This window comes from Pinus tabuliformis, chromosome Q (genome assembly GCF_031772625.1).
Source record: "Pinus tabuliformis cultivar Carrire ecotype Pingquan chromosome Q, CPIR1, whole genome shotgun sequence".
Classification (NCBI taxonomy): Eukaryota; Viridiplantae; Streptophyta; class Pinopsida; order Pinales; family Pinaceae; genus Pinus; species Pinus tabuliformis.
This window is the reverse complement of record NC_142296.1, coordinates 1374343528-1374367146: the sequence shown is the minus strand read 5'-3', so window position 1 is coordinate 1374367146 and position 23619 is coordinate 1374343528. Positions and strand designations below refer to the sequence as shown.

Here is a 23619-nt window from a genome sequence, read left to right as displayed (position 1 = left end):
TCCAATACATTAGTCTTTATCCGACTCAGCTAGGGTGATCAAAGCCTGCGACAATCTTAGATCATTTCTTTTGGATAAAATTGCACTTGGATGATGTGAGAATGAGCTTCAAAGGCTCTCTATTTATACAATTCCTTGGAGGAGGTAAGGCGTCTCTTATGTGCCAACATGACTCTTCATTAAGTGAAGCCAACATGAATAAAACCCACTTTAATTTGCTCTTAATAATATGACATAAATTTCACCACATGCCTTAAAGATTGCTTGCCCAAATAAGGTTGTCACGTCAAGGAGGAGTGCCAAGAATACATCAATAATAAGATTTTCCTTTTTAACAAATTGAATTCTTCCTTGGGGCAAGATGCTCTTCTTTTGTGGCAGATGGGCTTATATCGGGGTAATTGGATTTCTCTTGGGGAAATTCATCCTGAAGTTGCCCCAAATTTCAACAAAGAGGAAATCAAAACAAGTCTTTTTATGAGCAGCTTTTAGCAAAATCAACTGTATTCAGGGTTCTCTTCTTGGGTACATACTCAAAATCTGCCTTGCCTAAGAAACTGCACAGTTTCGTACTAGCAGTCTGATTCTTCTGTAGCAAAATAGGAACAGTCACATAGTTTGAACTAAGATAACATTAAGGATGTTAAAACTTAAAACTGATAAGAACTTGAAGTCTTGAACCATAGAGAGCCATTGAGATCTTGCATTTCTACAGATGAGTTTCTTAAAACTCAACATTCATTTTTTATGAAGATAAAGATGCACACCCATAGTTTAAAATAGTTATAAATACATTGCAACCACTGGAAAAGAATTTCAGAAAAAAAGAAGCAATCGAACATTCAGAAGCCAAAATGCCAACAAGAAGCTAAATGGAAATAATATCACAAGTTCTATAGTTTATTCTTGTTAAACATATATACACCATAGATGTAAACTGTCTATCATTATGGATAAAGACTGGCAAAAATGACGGAAAATGCATACCCCAGTGAGTAGAAGTTCCTTGTTCCTTTCGTGTGACAAATCTAGTGTTTCCAGATTACCACACCAAACTGAAATAGTATGCCAGCTTGTGTGGAACACATTTTGTGCATGTAAATGATGTAATTGATGGCCAATATCTTTTAACAGTGCAGAGAATGGAGCTGTACTAAAAGACACGGAGTGATGTGGAGAATGGTAAAGACGCAAGGAGGATAAACAACACGGAACCAAAGCACCATATGACTCCGAACCTGAAGGATGAGATGCATAATCCCTGTTTTTTAAACGCCTCCTAAACCCCATCCTTCTTCCATCTGATAAATCATCCTCATCTTCACTAGAGTCAAGAGCTTCATTGAACTTTGATGACACAACAGACAAGTGCTGCAATTGTTCAAGAGACACAAAGATATGTCCAAGTTCTGGCCAACCAATGGCATCACTATATAAATCAAGGATTTTGATGGACATTTTCAAATCTAAAAATCTATAGAGACATTCTTTTGAGATTTGTACACAGCCATCAAGGTCTAACTTCTGAAGATTTGGGCATTTATGGCTCACAGCATCAACAATACCATCACTAAATGATGGAATTTTTGAGTGAAATTGGCTGTCCACATGAAAATCGAGATTGACAAGGTGATCTGGAAGAACTTTAGCAATAATTTCTAGGTCAGTTGACGTAAGAAATTCACATGAAATAATTGACAGATCCTTGAGATTTGGTAATGATACTATTAGCGAAATAACCCGGTCAGTGTCCAGCTTGAATCTGCATCACAAATCAAATAACCACCAATACATGGAAATAAGAGTCAGCCACTCTTCTACTATATCTGAATGTGAAAGTATCTGGTGATGCTTCTGCATATACAGACAATTAATCAGAAATTTAAAATATAGGGAAACAATAAACATCCTAGTCTTAAGAGACCAAAAAATAACAGCTCATAATGTACATGCACACGCATTAAATACAGGAAAGTTCAATCCAAACCAGCCTTGTGCTATGCTCTAATTTTGCCCTTGAACTCATACAATTGTAAGTCCTCAATAATTATAGACAGTCTTCACAGGTATGAGACTCTAAATCAAATGAAAAGAACCGAGAAAAGAAAGTAGAGATATGTGCAATGTACATAATGCAAAAGCCTAACTACAGTGCCCACATATGGATACAATCACATATTGCAACAAAAATAAGTTGTGCTCTCCTTATTAACATAAAAATATATATAATGGATCATGTCTTTGAGAACTCAAAGACTACATAACATAGTAGCAGAATTCAGCTGAACTGGCCTTACAAATATCGAAATTCAGTTCAGTCAAATGTTCATGTCCATACAGATTTGACTAAGTCATAAGATTGTTGACTAAATTCAAATAGGAATTGAAACCAGAATAAGTAAGCAGATGTGCAATTCAATTTCACATTTGGCTATTCAAAACAAAATCCCCCATCTTGCAGAGGAATGTGTATATAGTATATACTATATTCAGTGCAATTCAGCTTTGGAATTTATAAATTTATGAAAAAGCATACCTTGTCAAAAACAATGTTACCAGCTCAACAGGCCAGTCTGACTGTTTTTAGCACCAAACTGGTACGACTAGTAGCACCAAACCAGAAAATGCCAGTTGGATACCAAACCACCCGTTTTCACCAAAGTGCCAGTTCCATACAGTGCCATAGGGCACAATTTCGGACCCCCGAAAATTAATTTTTTTTAAATATAAATATTTTTTGGAGGTGACCCTAGGCCCTGTTACCCACCACCAGTGGGTGACCCCGTAGGAGAAATTTTCTCCCAGATTTGTCTATAGCCGGCAGCTAGCAGTCCCTAACAACCACCAGTGTAGCTGATATATTGTGCCATTTGATCACCGCTCCCTGAGCCAATCATATGTTGTCTCGCCCATCTGACGAGAGCCTATGTTTAAAGGTGGGTCATCCAATCCTAAAGGCATGCTTTTCATTGTGCAAATGGGTGGTTATGCTTGTTTTTCCTTTGGCACATTAAGTATGGATTATTGGGTGACTCTGAAGGACGATGGGCTTTGATTTTAGTTTTGTTCCCTCGCCTTAAATGGGGGCTTAATCCTCAATCCTAGTCCCATGGTGTTAAAATTGGCAACTAGAGCCAAACTCCATGTGGGTCATATTATTTATGGCAGCTGATATTTTTATTGGATCCCTTTCATTGAGAGGTGTAGGATTGATCTAAAGATCATCCGATTCCGATAAGTATTTATAAAGTTGTGAATTTATTTATGTTATGGACAAATTGTTAAGTCAGCCAGCAACTTATGTAGGCTCAGAAGCCCAACAGTCATGTCTATTCAACCTCTACGTTTTAGTATAAATAGAAGAGGACTTCAAGTCATTTCTGCACACACTTAGATCTCTTACTCTCTCTACTTGTCTTTGGGTTTTAGTAGGAGGAGAGATCCTAAGGAAAAGTCGGAACTGCCGAAAAAGCCGAAATAGCCAGAAAAGCTGGAAAAGCTGGAACTGCCGGAAAAGCCAAAAATGCTGGAACTACCAGAAAAGCCGAAACTGCTAGAAAAACCAGAAAAGCTGGAAAATCCGGAAACGCCGAAACTGCCGGAAAAGCCGGAACTACCAGAAAAGCCGGAAATGTCGGAACTGCCGAAACAGTCGGAGCATCTGTCTCCGAAGGAAGGCAGCATGATGTATGAGATCATGGGCAGCGTAATAAGCAGCATGATGATATGAGCATGGGAAGCATAACGATGCATGATGATATGAGTATGGGCAGCATGATGTATGAGATCATGGGCAGCATAATAAGCAGCATGATGATATGAGCATGGAAAGCATAATGATGCATGATGATATGAGTATGGGCAGCATGATGTATGAGATCATGGGCAGCATAATAAGCAGTGTGATGATATGAGCATGGGCAGCATAATGATGCATGATGATATGAGCATGGGCAGCATAATGATGAATGAGATCATGAGCATGGGCAGCTTGATGATGAATAAGACCATGGAAGACGCAGCATGATGAGCAGCATGAAGATGAGAGCAACTCAGTCAACAAGGTTCAACACATGTGACAGTACAACAAGGTGTCACACGGTAATGTGCAGCAAATAGACGAGATGCAACACTATGATAGGCGAACGAGTCACCTTAGAGAATCAGTTGAAGCAATATGTTTTCGAATGATCTCATGCCAATAACAAAAGTCAAAGTGATTGACTTCTATTGTAAATGTACTATCTCTCTCACTTTCTTTGCTGAACTTTGAAGAACATAAAAGAAGAATTGATCAAGGGTTTCCCCACATTGTGGGGTTTGTCCCTGGCTAGGGCCACATCTTGTGTCCTCTTGTCTTGGCTTGTCTTCTGCGATTTATATTTATGTTCTATCTGCAGTTTACTTTATGCTGATGTGATTGCTAATGTGGAAAAGAAATTGAAATAAATTGCTCTAGCATAAAACATACCTAAAAATAACATGGTATCAGCGCTGAGGTGAAGACAATGCCCAAGCAAGAGTGAAAGAGCAATCACCAAAGACAATAGGGACAAGACAAAAGGATCAATGAGTTCCACATCTCTCTTCTAAGTTCGCTAAGGGTGAAGTGGAAGCAGAGAAAATTATCAGAATGGCACAGCGGAAGATCACCTCATTGGGTAGTTCAGATCTAAGGGTGGAAGGAAAGGAAGATGCCTTGGTTGCAATAAGTTCGGCCATCATGCAAAGGAGTGTCCGAATAGCAGAGACACATCTCTTGATGAAGATAACAATCATTCCAGGGACATCTTCAATGATCAGAGGAATGATAAGTAATGCAGGTCATCAAGGAAATGGTTGACTCTTCAAAGAAAGCAAGGAACCCCAAAATATCTTTTATGTACCTGATCGCAAGAAGAACCTGGTGTCCATCTCGGAAATGGAAGTTTAAGGTTTCAGGGTGGCACTCATCGATGGAAAGATATGTTTTTGAAAATAGATTTTTCAAAGATGTTTTAGAGTTCAGGGTTGTATCAAGTCCACTAGGGACCATGTCCATTGACTCAGCACCGGAGGTCTATGAGTCAGATGGTGACCGGGATGCCTGAATTCAAAAAGAGCATGAAGGTACATGTCTGAGATGTACCGAAGGAAAATATTACAAGGGGACCATTCCCCTCATGTAGCAGGTCCACAGGTTTGGAACAACCCGTGGAGTTTGAGATTCATGAACGGGAATCTCATGTATACACCCCGGGCGTAGTATGAGAGGATTGATAGCTGTTTTATGAAGCTGAGATTCACTAGGAGTGAAACCGATCCAAACCATTACCCGAAGGTTGTGGATGATAGACCTCTCATACTGGCACCTCATAAGGACGACCTATTTCTGACAGGTGCAGACCCTCTCATTTGCAGAAGTAAGAGGGAGTTGGATTCTGAATGTGGAATGATAAACTACAAGCCTGTGACTACCTCGAGGATATTAACTTTTAGAAGTTATATGGTAGTGATGTCGGACCAGATTTGGGAAATGCCTCTGAGTTTCATAAACTCAATCACGTTGATGTTCTTGGTGAACTCCGGACATATGTTTTGCAGTTAGCATGGTGAGCTCATATTTAGTTGAGCCTCACTAGATTGGTGCTAAGAATCCTCTGAGATATCTTCGGGGCACAATCTCTCATGGATTGAGATACACTGCCAGAAATATGAAAACTGCATGATTATTCAAATACTGACTAGGCAGCCAGTGTGGAGGATCACTAGAGCACTTCTCAGTGCTGGTTCTCTTTGGATTCTGCTTCGATATCATGGATGAGCACGAAGCAGAAATCGGTTGTTATAAGTACCGTCGAGATCGGATACATAGCTATGAGTATGACCTCGTATGAAGTTTCCTGGTTGTGGAAACTCTTCAGTGAGTACACATGATGAATACCACTGTGATTCTCTATGACAACCAGAGGTTGGATTCGATTATTGAGGAATCCCATATTCAATGATTGCTCCAGCAGATAGACATCAGATACTGCCTTATCTAGGATATGGTAAGTCAATGAGCAAGGAGGCTCCATTGCACTGAGATGATGTACATGTCGCTACACTTTGTCAGAGCCCCAGGGAAAGATCAAATTTGTGATTTTCCCGAACGACTTGGAGTCATCAAGAGACCCTTGTAAAAGGGTCCTGCATGTTGCATACATTGAGCTCTGGGAGCTCTAGGGGCTTGCGGTTCTCACTGGAGCAACATACGACCACGGGGTGACTCACCCTCCCCTGGTGGTGTGCACTGGGACAGGATCATTCGCTCTCTTGTGGGACAAGATGATTCGCTCTCTTGTGGACAAGATGATTCGCTCTCTTGTGGGACAAGATGATTCGCTCTCTCGTGGGACAGGATGATTCGCTCTCTCGTGGACAGGATGATTCGCTCTCCTATGCGACAAGATGATTCGCTCTTGTGCGACAAGATGATTCGCTCTCTTGTGGGATAGGATGATTCGCTCTCTTGTGGGATAGCATGATTCGCTCTCCTGTGTAGCAAGATGATTAATTCTCCTGTGTGGTCTGGATGATGTGTTCTCCATGATGATTGTGTAGCAAGATGATTAATTCTCCTGTGAGGTCTGGATGATGTGTTCTCCGTGACGATTGTGTAGCAGGATGATTAATTCTCCTATGAGGTCTGGATGATGTCTTCTCCATGACGATTATGTAGCAGGATGATTAGTTCTCCTGTGAGGTCTGGATGATGTGTTCTCCATGACGATTGTGTAGCAGGATGATTAGTTCTCCTGTGAGGTCTGGATGATGTGTTCTCCATGACGATTGTGTCGTAGGATGATTAGTTCTCCTGTGAGGCCTAGATGATGTGTTCTCCATGGCGATTGTGTAACAGGATGATTAGTTCTCCTGTGAGGCCTGGATGATGTGTTCTCCATGGCGATTGTGTAGCAGGATGATTATTTCTCCTGTGAGGACAGGATTGATTAAGTTCTTCTGTCGAGGCATCCTACCCATGCAATTTGGGACTCATGGGAAGTACCTCTCATCTAATCAATGAGCAGGGAAATGAGGATAGGGACCATAGTAGTACCGATGGACGCATCGTTGTATCTACCGTACTCCCTATGCTAGAATGACCTTCATCAATCTGGGATCAATGATACTGGTCTGGGACCAGTGGTAGGAGTTGTACCCACTATGACACTGACTTCGGGTCGGTTGAGGACTGGTCTGGGACCAGTGGTACATACTCTGAGACTGACTTCGAGTCAGTAGAGTACTGGTCTGTGACTAGTGGTAGGAGTTGTACCTACTATGACACTGACTTCAAGTCAGTCAAGGACTGGTCTGGGACCAGTGATACACACTCTGAGACTGACTTCGGGTCAGTGGAGAATGGTATGACACATTCTCAATCAATTGTTCTTCTTCATGGTTCAACAGAGCTAAGTTGAGCAGAGCAGAGCTACCAGACCTGAGCAGCGCAAAGCCACCAGAGCCACCAGAACTAAGCAGAATAGAGCAGAGCCAGCAGAGTTGAGCAAACCAGTGCAGGGCACTGATGGCAGAGATAATACAGGTGGACATATGGATCAGCGAATGGAGTTCTCCCTAGTTGAGAGGGAGTGTTAAAATTGGCAACTAGGGCCAAACTCCATGTGGGTAATATTATTTATGGTCGCTGATATTTTTATTGGATCTCTCTCATTGAGAGGTGTAGGATTGATCTAAAGATCATCCGATTCCGATAAGTATTTATGAAGTTATGAATTTATTTATGTTATGGACAAATTGTTAAGTCGGCCAACAACTTATGTAGGCTCAGAAGCCCAACAGTCATGTCTATTCAACCTCTATGTTTTAGTATAAATAGAAGAGGACTTCAAGTCATTACTACACACACTTGGATCTCTTCCTCTCTCTACTTGTCTTTAGGTTTTAGTAGGAGGAGAGATCCTAAGGAAAAGTTGGAAAAGCCAGAAAAGCCGGAAAAGCCAGAACTGCCGGAAAAGTCGGAAACGCCGGAACTACCAGAAAAGCCAGAACTGCCAGAAAAGCTGGAAAAGTCGGAACTGTCGGAACTACTGCAAAAGCCGGAAACGCTGGAAAAGGCGAAAAAGTCAGAACTGTCGGAAAAGCTGGAAATGCCGAAACTGTTGGAACTGCCGGAAAAGCCGAAACTACCGGGAACTGTCGAAATAGCCGTAGCATCTGTCTCCGAAGGAAGGCAACATGATGTATGAGATCATGGGCAGCATAATAAGCAGCATGATGATATGAGCATGGGAAGCATAATGATGCATGAAAATATGAGTATGGGCAGCATGATGTATGAGATCATGGGCAGCATAATAAGCATCATGATGATATGAGCATGGGCAGCATGATGATATGAGTATGGGCAACATGATGCATGAGATCATGGGCAACATAATAAGCAGCATGATGATATGAGCATGGGCAGCATAATGATGCATGATGATATGAGCATGGGTAGCATAATGATGAATGAGATCATGAGCATGGGAAGCTTGATGATGAATAAGACCATGAAAGATGCAGCATGATGGGCAGCATGAAGATGAGAGCAGCTCAGTCATCAAGGTTCAACACATGTGATAGTACAGCAAGGTGTCACACGGTAATGTGCAACAAATAGATGAGATGCAGCACTATGATAGATGAACGAGTCACCTTAGAGAATCAATTGAAGCAATATGTCTTCAACTGATCTCATGTCGATATCAAAAGTCAAAGTGATTGACTTCTATTGTAAATGTACTATCTCTCCCACTTTCTCTGCTGAACTTTGAAGAACATAAAAGAAGAATTGATCAAGGGTTTTCCCACATTGTGGGGTTTGTCCCTAGCTAGTGCCACATCTTGTGTCCTCTTGTCTTGGCTTGTCTTCTGCAATTTATATTTATGTTCTATCTGCAGTTTACTTTATACTGATGTGATTGCTAATGTGGAAAAGAAATTGAAATAAATTGCTCTAGCATAGAACATACCTAAAATTAACATGGTATCGAAGCTGAGGTGAAGACAATGCCCAAGCAAGAGTGAAAGAGCAATCACCTATTGGCTTATAGCTTTAGGAAGACCACTACTTGGGAAACCCCGATTTTGGTAGCGCAGTCCTATTTTTCCGTTTCACATTTTTCACCTCCATACACACATTTCAAGCCCTATTTCATCATCTTCCTTCCTTGCATCCACATGACCATTAGGTCCACAAGGCTCTGGTACAGCCCCTCCCCTTGTCCACATGTTTGGGTCAAGCCTGGAAATGTTGCCTCGGAGGTTGATGCAACTACAAAAAAGGTTAAAAGCATATCATGGCCACATACAAAAAAAATAATATCACAAAATGCAAACGATGGTTGGGGCATTATATAGCGTGTGGGCAAAAGTCAAACATGAGTTCTACCCCTTCATTACGGCCATCACCCCAGTTCCTAGGGCCCCATGAGTGCCCCCTGCATCATTATGGAACCCATGCATGTTCCAACTCCCAACCCCTGGTGGGCAATGAATTGCCCCATCTTAAGGGGGTAATCACTGCTTATATCATACACAACGTGCACACAACTCTTAGAGCCCCAAGAAGTATAATAAAGAAAAAATCAAGAAAAGGCAAAAGGCAAATGAAGAAGGGTGGAAAAACAAATGTTGGGGTAACTCATGTACCATGATTGCTCCCTCTTACATCTATAAACCCAAGTATGTGGACATCCCTCATCATTACCACCCTTGAACTCATGGCATTTGGCCTTGAGACCCCCATGTCCCTATCCACCTCATCGTTATTTACATGACCCCTATCAATTGAAGGATGTACCTTAGACTTGTCTTTCCCCTTAGGGGCTGGGAACACCTAAAAGGGTTGTTTATTAGCCACTCCTACCTAGGGAGGTAACACTAGTAGATGCTCAAAGCCCCAAATTTGGAAAGGAAGCCCACAGTGAAGTCTAATTCGTGCCTTCGAAACAAGCTTATTTCACTTAGATGCACTAACGAATTATTGTACCTGATGGTTGTAGAAATTTTGAATAATATGACACTTATTCACAGAGATTATCCCAATTATACACTATTGCGGAATACATGCATAATACATAACCTCCTCTACGTTGATCATCAATTTAGCAGCATCAAAAAAAATGAAACATCAATCGCATGCACACATTAACACAGTATGTAACCCGGGGAAAGCTTACAGCTGAAAACCCCACACTATCTATATATTAATGATTGAGAACATGTAACATTACATAGTACAATACTCCTCACAAGTAATCAGTACTAGCTCCACCTGTTACACACAATACAACTCAGATCTAATCTCCAAATCTCCACCGTTGCTTGCCTGCCTCCACTGCACAATCCTGCAAGAGAATGAATGAATCCAAACTCGTTCTGTTAGTGTCAGTCTTTCCAGCCTTCCTCCAGTGATCAAAAGTGCTCTTACAAAGTGATTTTGAAGTGTCAAAGTCAAATTTTGTCATTTCAATGAGTCTTCAAGCAAAATTTGGTCACTAAGCATTAGGTCTAGGGTTTGCTCTCACTCTTTTCAAAGTTGCCCAAATGCCAATCTATGTCACTATTCAGCTGAGTCTATCTTCATTCATAGGGTTTTCATTATCATCTCAGTGTCTAATGAGTCTTTTTACACCTTGTCCATGCTTTAGTTGCGCCTAGGTAAGGTCATTTTCCTCTCCTAGGGTTTTGAAGCCAATTTCTCTTGGACGGTCAAATCATCGACAAAACTTGTATCCAGATGTTCATACACCTTCCCCTATCCTTCATGTACCTTATCAAACACTTTCCATCACTGAGATCCCCCAAATTCCTCACTTTTGCACAAACCCTAGTTTCTAGCTCCAACCTGGCAATTTTCTAGGTTTGGCCTGTGTTTTGCCCTTTTGGACCCCTTCCCCTCGCTCAATCTCTGAGATTCCACTTTCCCCTGCTTCCTAACATCCCTCCCCACTCCCAAAAATTTCCCCAAGAATTTAGAAGCCTCCTATCCCCTTCATTTCGCTTCATTTCGACAAAATCTCTTGTTCCACACATCGGGGTAGGTTTTACTCAAATGATGTTTCAGAGCAATCAAAGATGAATTTGGGAAAACTGAGAGAGGTTTTTGTCCACAACATGCCAAAGAAGAAAAACCTCCTTCACTTTTTACACAGGTGTCATGGTTTTAGAGAAATGTCAAAAATACAATCGCCAGATCCAAGGAGGTTGAGCAAAGCACTAAAACAGAGAAAAAGGCCCGATCCACTCCAAATTTTGGCCAAAGCCTCTTTGACTGAGCATGGTACTTGATTGGGGACTCCCAGCCCAAATTTCAAGAAATTTGGAGAAAATTTTGTCAATTGTGAATTTTTTGTGCTACACACAGGTTTTCCTCCCCAACGCGTAGCGCGCCGCGCGCGACCCTTTAGATGGGCAACTCCATTTCAGGAAAACTCAGCATTTTTGGATTTGTCATGCAAAAATACACCTGCTCAGCAATTACCAAGAGATTTCATCAAGTTTTGAGCCTCCAGAAGGTCAAAAAACAAGCAAAAAATGACTTTCTGCCACTTTTTTGACACACAGGAAGCAGTCTTGGGAGATTGCAATTTTGGAGGGGCAAATGGACACCAAATTCAGAAATTCCACTTGGGCTGGAAAGTAGACATCCAGACCTTTCCAACAAGCCCACTTTTGCCTCATTTGGACACCTGGAAGTGCCTCAAAAGTTGCTCCAAAGGCGCGCTACGCGTTCATAATCAGGGCGCTACGCGTTGGGCAATTTTCACAAAAATGCACCTACAGCTCAGCAAAACGCAGTTTTGACTGGATTTGACTTTTTGGAGTGGATTTTGATCCTCCTTGTTGTAAATGATGTAATTTTATGATATTTTGACACTCATTTATCTCTTCTAGAATATTCATTCATGAGGTAGGCAAAAATTTAATGAATGAATTGGTTTCCTAGCTTATAGAGGCAAGTTGTTTTGACTGCCTAGTTTTCAGTGCTCAGTTTAGAATTGGTTGAAACAGCTCCTAGGATAGTGAGCTCGACCCCTAGAGGCAAGGAAAGATGTTAGATTGCCTATATTATGTACTTTCTTGGTCATTTTCATGGTTGGACTCTTGAGGGAGAAAGCTTCTATTGTATTACTCATTGTATCTCTGCAATTTTGGCAAAGGAAGAAAGACCAGGGTTTTGCAGTCCTTTTTGGGATTCCTGTGGTTACATGTATTGATGGTGTGTTTCTCTTTGTACTTGTAAGTTTGTTATGTGAATCATCTTCTTACTTTTCCTTCTGCAAATTAGGCAAATGAAGTGTTAAAGTAGAATTCATGATTGCCATGCTCTGCTTTTAAGTTTGCTTAATATCAATGTTTTCATCTGTTTAAGGAGAACTCAAAGTGTTTACTTGCTCTCCTTAGCTCCTCACCAGTCATTCTCATCCATCCAACTCTTTCAAAGGCATCAATACAGTCTCCTATCTTGCCCCAAAGAGCTCCCTGCGAAAATTGTGTCCAATCCCCGCACCCAAAATTGCCTTTCCCCGATTTTCCACCAAAATCCTAAAAATCTCAAATCAAACCTTTTAGCAGTTTACTAGCCTAAAATCAGTGTTCTTTATTGGTTATCTCCGCCCTTTGAAGATCTTTGCCGAGATATACCGGAGAGAGCCCTCTCCTGCCCCGTAGGGCTAGCTACGAGGCTAAGTGGTTTGGTGTTGCCTTGGAATTTGCCTTTCTCAGCCTGAGGTGAAATTTCAAGCGCTAACACGTTCCAAGTTCTATTTACCTTGGAAAATCACTCACACTGGAAATCACGTGAGCACAGGCTATATTACTGGGCATTCTCGTGGGCATACTCAATACATTGCTTGTGCAAAGTCTCATGCACAACTATAGTCATAACTGATAGCAATCTCAACCTCTAACATCTGTCTCCACTAAACTGTACATGCACTGAGTTAACTGATGTATTCTTCAGTCGCATTATGATTTAATAATTAGTGAATTAATTAATAACTAATTCACACAACTCATCACTTAGTCTATTGGCCAGTTAGACTAAATACAACTAGTTCAACTAAGTCAAACTAAACACAACTCCACATCCAACTCCACCAAACTCAACCACATGAGTTCTAACTGATGTCATGCATGCAATAGCTCAACTGACTCACAAGAAAACGTATTTCCTTCTGACAGCTGCATGTGCCACATCTGTAGCTCAAACTGAAGTGCTCCAAGAGAATAAGATAAAGTTTATAGTCTAAATAATATTATGAGACAATAATATTTGACTTTTCTATTTTTGACTAGCAGTCTAAAAATAGACTCTGATCACTCTTACTGTAATCCAAAAATAGAAGTCCATCTATTTTTCCCAACATGACCATTCATCCATAAACAGCATCCTGCAACTCATAGACCATGATCCATATGTCTAAAAATAGACAGTCTAAAAATAGACTTTGCGCCATAATTTGCCTGCGGGCCCAGTTAGTCAAGGCGACTCCTTTCCACTAAACTCCATCATCTTGTTGCATTCTCAACAAGCATTTATTGTTGCACACTTTTCAACAATGGTGAGGAGAAGCATTGGATCTTATATGTAATTGGTAGGTGGTTTCATCATGGTCTAGGCAACTTAACTGGGGCCCAAGCCCACCAGAGGATCATATTGATATTTGTAGGGGATGCGTTGAAGGTCATGTGACTCCATCATGTGTATTACCATCATTCCAAGCCATGGGCACTCTCAGCACCTTCAACAACTTGCTCTTTGCCCCACATAATTCACGAGATGGTGCACTTGGACCAACATGACCCAACTGGAATAACATGATCAAGGCAGTTGATCCAAGGCCCAAAGGAGGTTTGTCTCATCTTTGAGGCATGGGAGAGTAGGCAACATCATCAGGACCCTCATTTGGAGCATTGTATAGGCTTATTTTTCATTTGGAGACCCATGGGACCAGCAGATGTGCCCCAAGCCCACTTGGGGACCCACATGATAACTTATATTAAGATTAAGGGGCCATCCTCTTGTCCATCATCCATGGAGCCTTCTCTCTCATCTTGGCACTTAGAGGACTCAAAGAGGCAATCCAACGGCCCTCCTTCATCATGACGTCATCATTTCAGCTCACTTATGGATGGCTTTTTCATAACTTGTATTAGCTACTTGGTGGGCTTGTCACCAAGACTTGTATCTAGCACAATATTTTATAATTTTTGGGGCTAATTACGCTAAATCGAATTAGAAGAGACTCATATAAATATAGATGAGTCTCATTTGTGAGAACTCATCATCATCACTTGGATCTTTCTCTTGTAAAAAGACTTTGCACTTTTTCTTGGACATTAGTGGAGATTCTATTGATGCATTTCAATATCTTTGGAAGCTAGAATTTCGTTCTTCTTGGAGCTACATCTTGGTTTATGGTTGGATATATCTCATTGTCATCTTGTAAGTACTTTGTTGAAGATTTCTCTTGAAATGATGTCTAATGTGTGGAATTGATGCAACTAGTTAATTCTCTTGTGCCCTAAATTATTGAATATCATTGTAAAAGGTTATTTCGTTGGCAATTACACATGTTACTCATTGCATGACAATAAATGATTGTTCCTAGTAGGTGGAATTTTGTTTTTCTTCCATTAAAATCCATAAATCTTGAGTAGGTAAATGTTGAAGATTGGTTGCTAGGGTATCATTCTTAAGCCTCCATGAAGACGATTTTGGCAAACTTTGAATCATCTTAGACTCCATACCCCAAGGATCAGGCACTAGTCTAGGAAAAATTGGTGATCAACCTTTCATTCCCTCTCTCTTCTCCTCTCCAAAATTTTGGCCCCTCTTCCCTTTGACGACTATCTAGGGCATCCAGTGCAATTCTTTAGAGGAGGAATTTTCAAATTTCGTTTGGATAGAACTCTTCCCTTTTGTCTCCTCTAGAGGATCTCAAATTTTGGTGGAATTCCCACGGTTATTTCTCCACAAATTTGTGTGCTCTAAAAGGGAAACCTAGTTAGCTTCCTTGGATAAGGTGGCATTCTTATGGGTCATATGAGCCTTGTATTCGATAGAATAAATCATAAGAGACCCTTTCCTCTCTCTTACCTTGACCTAGAGAATACCTTGGAGGAATTTCTTCCCACGTTATCCCCTAAAAACCTAGGTTTAGTGTAAGACTTTACTAGGTCCCTCAAGTGAAGCGAAAAACCTATTTGACGTATCATATCATATTACAAAGCTTCTTGAGAGGTCCTATCTTACATTTGGAGTCTTGACCTCTGGCATACCTGTTGGAATTTCTAAGTCTAACAGTTAGAAACCCTTCATGTACTTTCTGATTTATTTCATCCTACTTGTTCTGATTAATTAACAAGTTATTTACAAAGTAAATACTAAAAATAAACACAAGTACATGCTCAACACATTACAAATCATCAACTGAAGGAAATAGAAACAAGCACACAAATGACATCGTTATTTTGGCACTAATGTCCCCGGAAAAACCCAATGCGGGAAAATGGGTGCAGCTATCTAAGGGTTTGATTTATTAAGCAGTTTCAAAATACAATCTGGGTGCCAAATCCGGCTCACCCAACAGAGAAAAATCTCGACAGTGGCACCTCTCAATCTGAGATAGATGTTCCGGCTGAAACCCCGGATAAACACTCTGGCAGCTCCTCAATGTCCCACAAAAAACCCCAAAGTCAGCCTCTAGGGACTGCATCAGCCTCTTCTGCCCTCTGCGTCAGATTTCCCGGTAGTTCCAGCTTTTGCCCTCTACGTCAGCTTTCCCGGCAGTTCCGGTTGTTCCCGGCAGTTCCAGCTTCTGTTCTTTGCGTCAGCTTTCCCAACTGTTCCAGCAGTTCCGGCTTCTGCCCTCTGCGTCAGCTTTTCCGGCAATTCCGGTAGTTCCGGCTTCTGCCCTCTGCGTCAGCTTTCCCTGCAGCTCCGACTTCTGCCCTCTGCGTCAGCTTTCCCCGCAGTTCTGGCTTCTGCCCTCTGCGTCAACTTTCCTGGCTGTTCCGACAATTCCAGTTGTTCCCGGCAATTCCGGCTTCTACCCTCTGCATCAGCTTTCCTGGTTGTTCCGACAATTCCAACTGTTCCCGACAATTCCAGCTTCTGCCCTCTGCGTCAGCTTTCGCAACTGCTGCGTTAATCCTCCCGGCACTATCTTTGCCACTCTGCTTCTGTATTCACTGCCCCTCAGTGGCAACTCTGATCACTCTCTCAACTTTCTCAGCAAACCCAACCCCAGAAAGTCGAAATCTTGATCTCTTCGTGTATTCTCCAAGTGACCCTCAAGCCTCCTCTTATACTTTTCTCGTTGACAAATCAATAGCCGAGATTAAGTCCCTAATCAACAGCTATGATTAGATCTATCTTGATCCATGACTTTTGGACCATTCTAACACATTTTTATATTAATTCACATTAATATTTTATTTTCCCTAAGTTTAGACTTAGGGACTCCATTAAAATATTAATTATTTTAATCTCTCCAAAACTGTTTAGAATCTACCCAAACCCTTTCTGGGTATTGGAGATCTCATGTGCCTCATCCTTTCCACCAATTTTCGTGGCTAGAGCACATCCGATGCTACCCCAAATCAACACTCCCTCTTAGCGAGGACTATGCTCTAACAATACTCCTCACTAAGTATCACCCTGATCATCCGGCATTGATCCCTGTGCTGATGCTAGGCCTGTTGCATCTCGTACTGCTACCCATGGCCCTGCCACTGCCACTACTGCATCCGTACGGCAACTCCCTCTCATCCTGCTGCATCGTGCTGCCCATAGCACTGCCACTACTAACTGTTGCACTGCAACTCAATTACTAAGAAGTAAGTAACTAATCTCCCAATTCTAACATCTTTGTAAGGCTAGAGACACCCATGAAGCTGAAAACTCCCTCTGTCACTGGCAAGTGCTCCCTCTCTGACCTCTACGCTGTTGCAACTACTCCATGCATCTCGCACTGTTGCACACCTCTCTGTGCCATCCTGCACTGGTGCAACACTCCCATGCTTCTCACACTGTTGCCTCACGCTATCCCAAGAATCCTGCACTGTAGCTCCCTCTGTCACTCAAGCCTCATCCGTCTCTACTGACATCCGCCAATACTGCTACTCCTCATCGAGACTACGTAGCAAGGTGTAATCCAAGAGACCTCGAGGATCCTGTCCCTCATCGCCTGTACTTTGTCTGACTACAACTCGATGTCTCCCCACTTTCGCTCAAGTGGCGTGTGAACACTCATGGCACAGTCATCATCTGTCTCCTCTGTCGACTCCGAGTCTCTCTACTTCCCACCTGGAAGTTCTCGGTTCGAATCGTGCTGAGTCTCTCCACTTCCCGTCTGGAAGTTTTCGGTTTGACTCCTACTGAGTCTCTCAGTTCTCCTGTGATTTGCAACCACGCTCTGATACCATGTTGGAATTTCTAAGTCTAACTGTTAGAAACCCTTCATGTACTTTCTGATTTATTCCTTCCTACTTGTTCTGCTTAATTAACAAGTTATTTACAAAGTAAATACTGAAAATAAACACAAGTACATGCTCAACACATTACAAAATTACAAATCATCAACTGAAGGAAACAAAAACAAGCACACAAATGACACCGTTATTTTTGGACTAATGTCCCCGGAAAAACCCAATGCGGGAAAACCGGTGCAACTATCTGAGGGTTTGATTTATTAAGCAGTTTCAGAATACAATCTAGGTGCCAAATCCGGCTCACCCAACAGAGAAAAATCTTAGCAGTAGCACCTCTCAATCTGAGAGAGATGTTCCGGCTGAAACCCCGGATAAACACTACGGCAACTCCTCAGCTCCAATCTGCCCCACAAAAAACCTCAACGTCAGCCTCTAGGGACTGCGTCAACCTCTTCTGCCCTTTGCGTCAGATTTCTTGGCAATTCCAGTTGTTCCCGACAATTCCGGCTTCTGCCCTCTGCGTCAGCTTTCCCGGCAATTCTGGCAGTTCCGGTTGTTCCCAACAGTTCTGGCTTCTACCCTCTGCGTCAGCTTTCGCGGCTGTTCCGGTAGTTGCGGCTTCTGCCCTTTGCGTCAGTTTTCCCGGCTATTCCGACAGTTCCAGCTTCTGCCCTCTGTGTCAACTTTCCTAGCAGTTCCAACAGTTCTGGCTTTTGCCCTCTGCGTCAGCTTTTCCGGCTACTGCGCTAATCCTCTCGGCACTATCTTTGCCTCTCTACTTCTGTATTCACTGCCCCTCAGTTGCAACTCTGGTCACTCTCTCAACTTTCTTAGCAAACCCAGGCCAGAAAGTTGAAATCTTGATCTCTTTATGTATTCTCCAAGTGACCCTCAAGCCTCCTCTTATACTTTTCTCATTGACAAATCAACGGTCGAGGTTAAGTCCCTAATCAACGGATAAGATTAGATCTGGCTTGATCCATGACTTTTGGACCATTCTAACACATATTTATATTAATTCACATTAATATTTTATTTCCCCTAAGTTTAGACTTAGGGACTCCATTAAAATATTAATTATTTTAATATCTCCCAAACTGTTTAGAATCTGCCCAAACCCTTTCTAGGTATTGGATATCTCATGTGCCTCAGCCTCTCCACCAATTTTCCTGGCTAGAGCACATCCGATGCTACCCCAAATCAACAATACCTACCCTGATTGCAAATCTCAAACCCTAGGTCTTTCTTGGAAATCTTTTAGCTTCTTATGAACCATTGTTGTGCATCTCCTTGAATGGGCCTAGTGGAATCACTTCAAAGATAGATCATTGACCCATCCTTTCTCAATTGATTCCTCCCATCAGTGAAAGTTTGTAAAGAGCAAGAGACACTAACTGAGGTGACAGTGGGTCTTTGTCCCATTGTTGTCATTTGGTCTAGTAGTTTTCCCATAGGTTCCCCTCCTAGGGCCCTACCAGATTTTGTGGCAACAGGCCCCTCTGAAAGCTATTTAAAGGCACTAAAGAACTTTAACAATGAAGACATTTCTTGAATGGACTTGGACCCAGCTCCTCAAAAAGAGATATCACTACCATCAAGGCCAGGGGAATCAAGCCAAAATCCCACTATAGACTCTACTCATTCTAAGGTGAGGATGAGCAAGAAGGTAATTCTAATGATAGCCATTAGTACTCCTAGTTGTAGTGGTGCAGTACTATGCTTATTTTTGGAATCTTGAGGCCATTTAAATCTCGTTTCTTGATGTCTTTTAGTTCAAAGATGTATTGCACTAAGTGATATTTTGGTTATATAAACTATTGCTATATAAATGAAAACTTTTGCATATTTTTGTATAAATGGTTTGGATTCATATGGATGAAAATGAATATATATGTTTTTCTTTTGAATCTGAATATTTTAGGTATTTTTAGGTCAATTGGGTTTCTAGTCCCTTTTTTCAGGTTCTGGTTTGGTTCCAAGTTTTGGAGTCAACTGTTTCGATGATCAGTCTGAATCTTATGCATTGGTCAAAGCCACAATGAAAGAAAATGATAAAATGCAAAAGATGGTTGGGACATTTCAATAGCACATCGAAAAAAACCTAGCATGAGCTCTACCCCCCTCATTAGCCATCACCCAATTCCTCAAGCACATGATGCTCCATCTATAAAAGGAACCCTTGTATTGTCCCAACCTAAAGAACGATAAACTAAAACATCATTATGGGGTATTAAATGCTAAATCTCAAAAAGCAAGCATGGGCTCTGTTGCCTTCTAAATCCATACCTGGGCTAACATGGAGAAATCTTTAACTCCACTTGGTGTGGCCTTGGGGGCAAGTCTCAAGTTGAACAGTTGTCACTCAATTTTCAACTCCTCCATCTAGGCTAACTCCTAGCGAAGCCAAGGGGGGTGGAACCTATGAGACAAAAAATACTAAGGCTTGATTAAGCTAAGTTAAATTAAATCAAGTTCTAGGACTTAAATTAAATTACACGAGATACATTTGACCATCAATAAATAAATGGCAGCATGTAACCTTCAAAGCATATAAATAACTTCACAGTGAACAATAGATGTAGCAATGACAATGAAATGAATGAAGAACTGAAATACCAAAGGAGATCAATGAGACCAATCCCAAGAGAGGTCTTATAAAAGTAAATGCTTGAAGTAAAGAACTTGACTTGTAAAGCGGCAATGAGATAATGAAGAAGTACCTAGTGCCGCAAAAGGAAATGTGATGGAGTGTTCTTGGTTGATTTTAGTTAGACTAGATTTTCACTTGGGTTTAGGTTAATTGAATGTGTGAGAGCACAACATAAAATGTGCGGTTGCAATAAATAAAATCTAATTAAGGCTTGGGCTCTTCCAACATTATCCTAGTTAGGTTAAGTAAAGTTACAAGGGGATCCTACGGGGGGGAGCTTAGCTTCAATGAGTACCCACGAGAGCCCACAAGTTAGCTCATTCACAAGGAGGTCCAACACTAAGGGAAACAAGCCCCTAGCGTTACTTCACAAGTCAAATGTTTATCGGTTTCCCCCAACCTCAGAATAAGAAGATATGGAAGAGGATTTCCCTATTTAGTAGTCTAAGTTCAACCAACAAGCCTTCTCTAATCATGCAAGAGAATAAAGTTAAGATTGCAACACGCATGAAAGCATATCAAGGCTTGAATGAGGTTTATTACTTATTGCAATAAATTGAAATCTATACTAAAACAGGAATTGGAATCTATTCTAAGCAAGAATTGAAAATTAATCTAATCTAGGAGCATAAAAGGAACTATATTCTAGATTGAAGTTAGATTTATCAAATGAAATGAAATGAAAACTAATATACATTGTGATGTGTGATTAAGCTAAGATAGGATTAATTTTTTAGCCCAAAAGAAATGCAAACCACGAAAGAGACACCACACACAAAAGATCTCCGCTGGATAGGGAAGGATGCATAGGGGGCTCCCCTAATTCCCAAGATGGTTAAAATCAATGAAGCACAACCCTTATAAGACCCTTCAAGGCTCGCACCTTGACGAGTCATATGCCGAAACGAGTCACTCTCATAGAACCCACATATAAGACCCTTACCCGCTACGACTTGCATAAGACTCACATATGACTGCTATCAAACTCGTACGAACCCATATAAGACCCATTCTGGCAGCAAATTTCATTTTTTTTCTTGATACAAGTTTCCGACTCAATAGCCAGACGAGTCTTATACGAGTACAAGTCATGCAACATTGGTTACAATGCTCTAATGAGTCCCACGAAATCGAAGGGATCAAAAGAAAAAAAGAATTCCTTAAAATCAAAGAGAAGATAACGGCTCTTTATGAAGATACAATGGTGAAATTTGATAGTTATTATAAAGGGTTCAAAATGGGTCTCCTTTAGGTGCTTCAAATCTTCAATTTTGGTAGAATTTCACAAACATATCCCATTGTAAAAGTGCAGACCTGCTAAAAACCAGCAAGTAATTAGCCTAAAATGTGATACAAATGAGTTGAAAAGACTCGAAGAATGTTAGCATGTATAAGCCCAAGACACCAAGTAAAATTCTACAGTTAAAATGCTAAGTTCCTACGCTAATTAGCTAAGGAAAGGCCAAGAGAACTTGATATTTTCTCAGATAATATGAATGTTGTTAGGACAGCAGCAAATGAAAAGCCTTTAAATGCTAGATATGTCAATGTAATGCTTGAAATAAGAACTAAGAATGCTGGTAGAAATTTTGTGAGAAAGAATAGAGAATAGGGACCCTTTGAAACCCTTTTGAAGTACTCTAAGAGTCCTAGATCCAAGTGGGACTAATGCTTCGAAAGATCCTTGAAGGTGGATGGTTCAACCAAGAACTTCCCCAACTCCAAGCTTGAGGAACATGTAAACAACTTAAGATCTTGCAACAAAAAATTGTAATATAGGTGAAATCTGCATAACGATAAACTGAACATGCTATTCAACTAAGAAATTCATGTAGTACTGAAATCTACAATGTAAACTATCAAGAGAATAGCAAGTGAATGCTACTCTCTCCTTGGACAACAATGTCCCTATCAAGGCCTAGATTACCAACTTTAAACAATAGCATGAAATACGACAAAGTTATGATCCCAAGGAGAAGTCAAATTGCCCAAGTGGCAAGACTAGTGCCCAAAGAGTGACAATGTGTTTCTCCAAGTGTAGATGATTGAGGACAACGTATAGAAGAGTTGGTTGGCAAGTGTTATCAGCTGTCAAACTACCAACGCAGGCTGCCAAGTGCTGGTATGAGGAGTAGAATGGGAGTAAGGTGGAGTGAACTCGTGCCACCTCTCCTTCAAGTTTCAACCATTATGTGCAAAACCAGTTGTCCAATAAGGGTGTTTTTTATGGTCTTCAAGAGGCAGCCAAGTGCCCGAATAGACTAAGTAAAGGAGCAATGTAGAATCATAGATATGTGTGCAGGAACTTGTATGCCAAGTGTAGTGTTGAGGGGAGTGAGGTGGGAGTGAACTCCCACTCATTCCCAGTCGACTCTCCCTCAACTGACACCCAACTACAACTGGAAACTCAGCCTAGCTGTAGCTCAACTCAGCCCTCCATGTGGCAACTACAATAGCAGCCAATATGCATCTCATAACAGCCACTTGTTTCCTCATTTTGTGGGCCTTATTTGGCCTCTCAATTTCAGCTCTAACTCAACCTTATTGCTTAGTCACTTCACTTTGACTGCTTGTGACATTTAGATGACTAAGATCATGTTTACGGGCTGTCCCCAGTTATTCAATTTTGATTTTTCTTGTCTTTTTCCTCACTTTTCTAGTAAAAGTGATTTTTGGTGAGGAAAAATTAATACTTTGCACCCCAGAGTGGGTACTAGGTTGATGTTGGTACTCTTGAGTATGAAATTTGAGTACTCACATGCCATACAACATTTCCTAGAGCCACTTTTTACTTATTACATACAAAATTAATTAAAAATTGTCATTCTGCGAGAAATTTTTAATTATCAAAAAATCCTAAAAATACCTAATGCAATTTTGTAAGACTTTGGATAATGCCTAGCATGGTAATACACATTGACCCTAGAGTTAGGAAACACAATCAAGGCCTAGTTATTAAGACGCATTCCAACTTTCAAGGTTATGAGTGATAAAACTCAATTAATTATTTATCGCTAAAAAGGGAAAATAATTAAGTGAAAAAAAAACACTCTGGAGCAACTTCCTTAGTAACCAGTGTTGAGCAACTTCCTTAGTAACTCTGGAGCAACTTCCTATTCATTATTATTATTATTTTATTTTGGTGAAAGCACGTTCTTCATGCTCAAAGAATCAAAAGAATTTATTATGAGTCAAAATAAATTGTATTTGAGTCATATCCCATTCAGACATTTCAAAAGAGAAGAAATTGAATTTTTAGTTTTGAATCAAACAGTAAACACAAAGACCAAGTCAGCCCTCCTTGAACATATCCCATTCGGACATTTGAAAAGAGAAGAAATTGAATTTTTATTTTCGAATCAAACAATAAACACAAAGACCAAGTCGGCCCTCCTTGAACAAGTTAGCCTATGTGCAAATTATTCGACCCTCATAGACAATTATATATAAGAGTCAACTCAACCTGTTGGAGAACCATCCATTCATCGTCACATCAT

General features: G+C 40.9%; 1 protein-coding gene across 9 annotated transcripts in view; it reads right to left on the bottom strand.

The window, feature by feature from the left end:
• Positions 1-23619, bottom strand: part of LOC149225026 (uncharacterized) — a 424173-nt gene that overhangs the window by 278571 nt on the left and 121983 nt on the right. For all 9 annotated transcript variants that reach the window (XR_016249562.1, XR_016249563.1, XM_089386426.1 and 6 more), the window contains exon 4: positions 988-1762. Coding sequence is in view for 7 of the 9 variants with exons in the window: in XM_089386426.1 (XP_089242552.1) it covers positions 988-1762 (775 nt within the window). In the remaining 2 variants the exon portion in view is untranslated. The remainder of the gene's footprint in view (positions 1-987; positions 1763-23619) is intronic.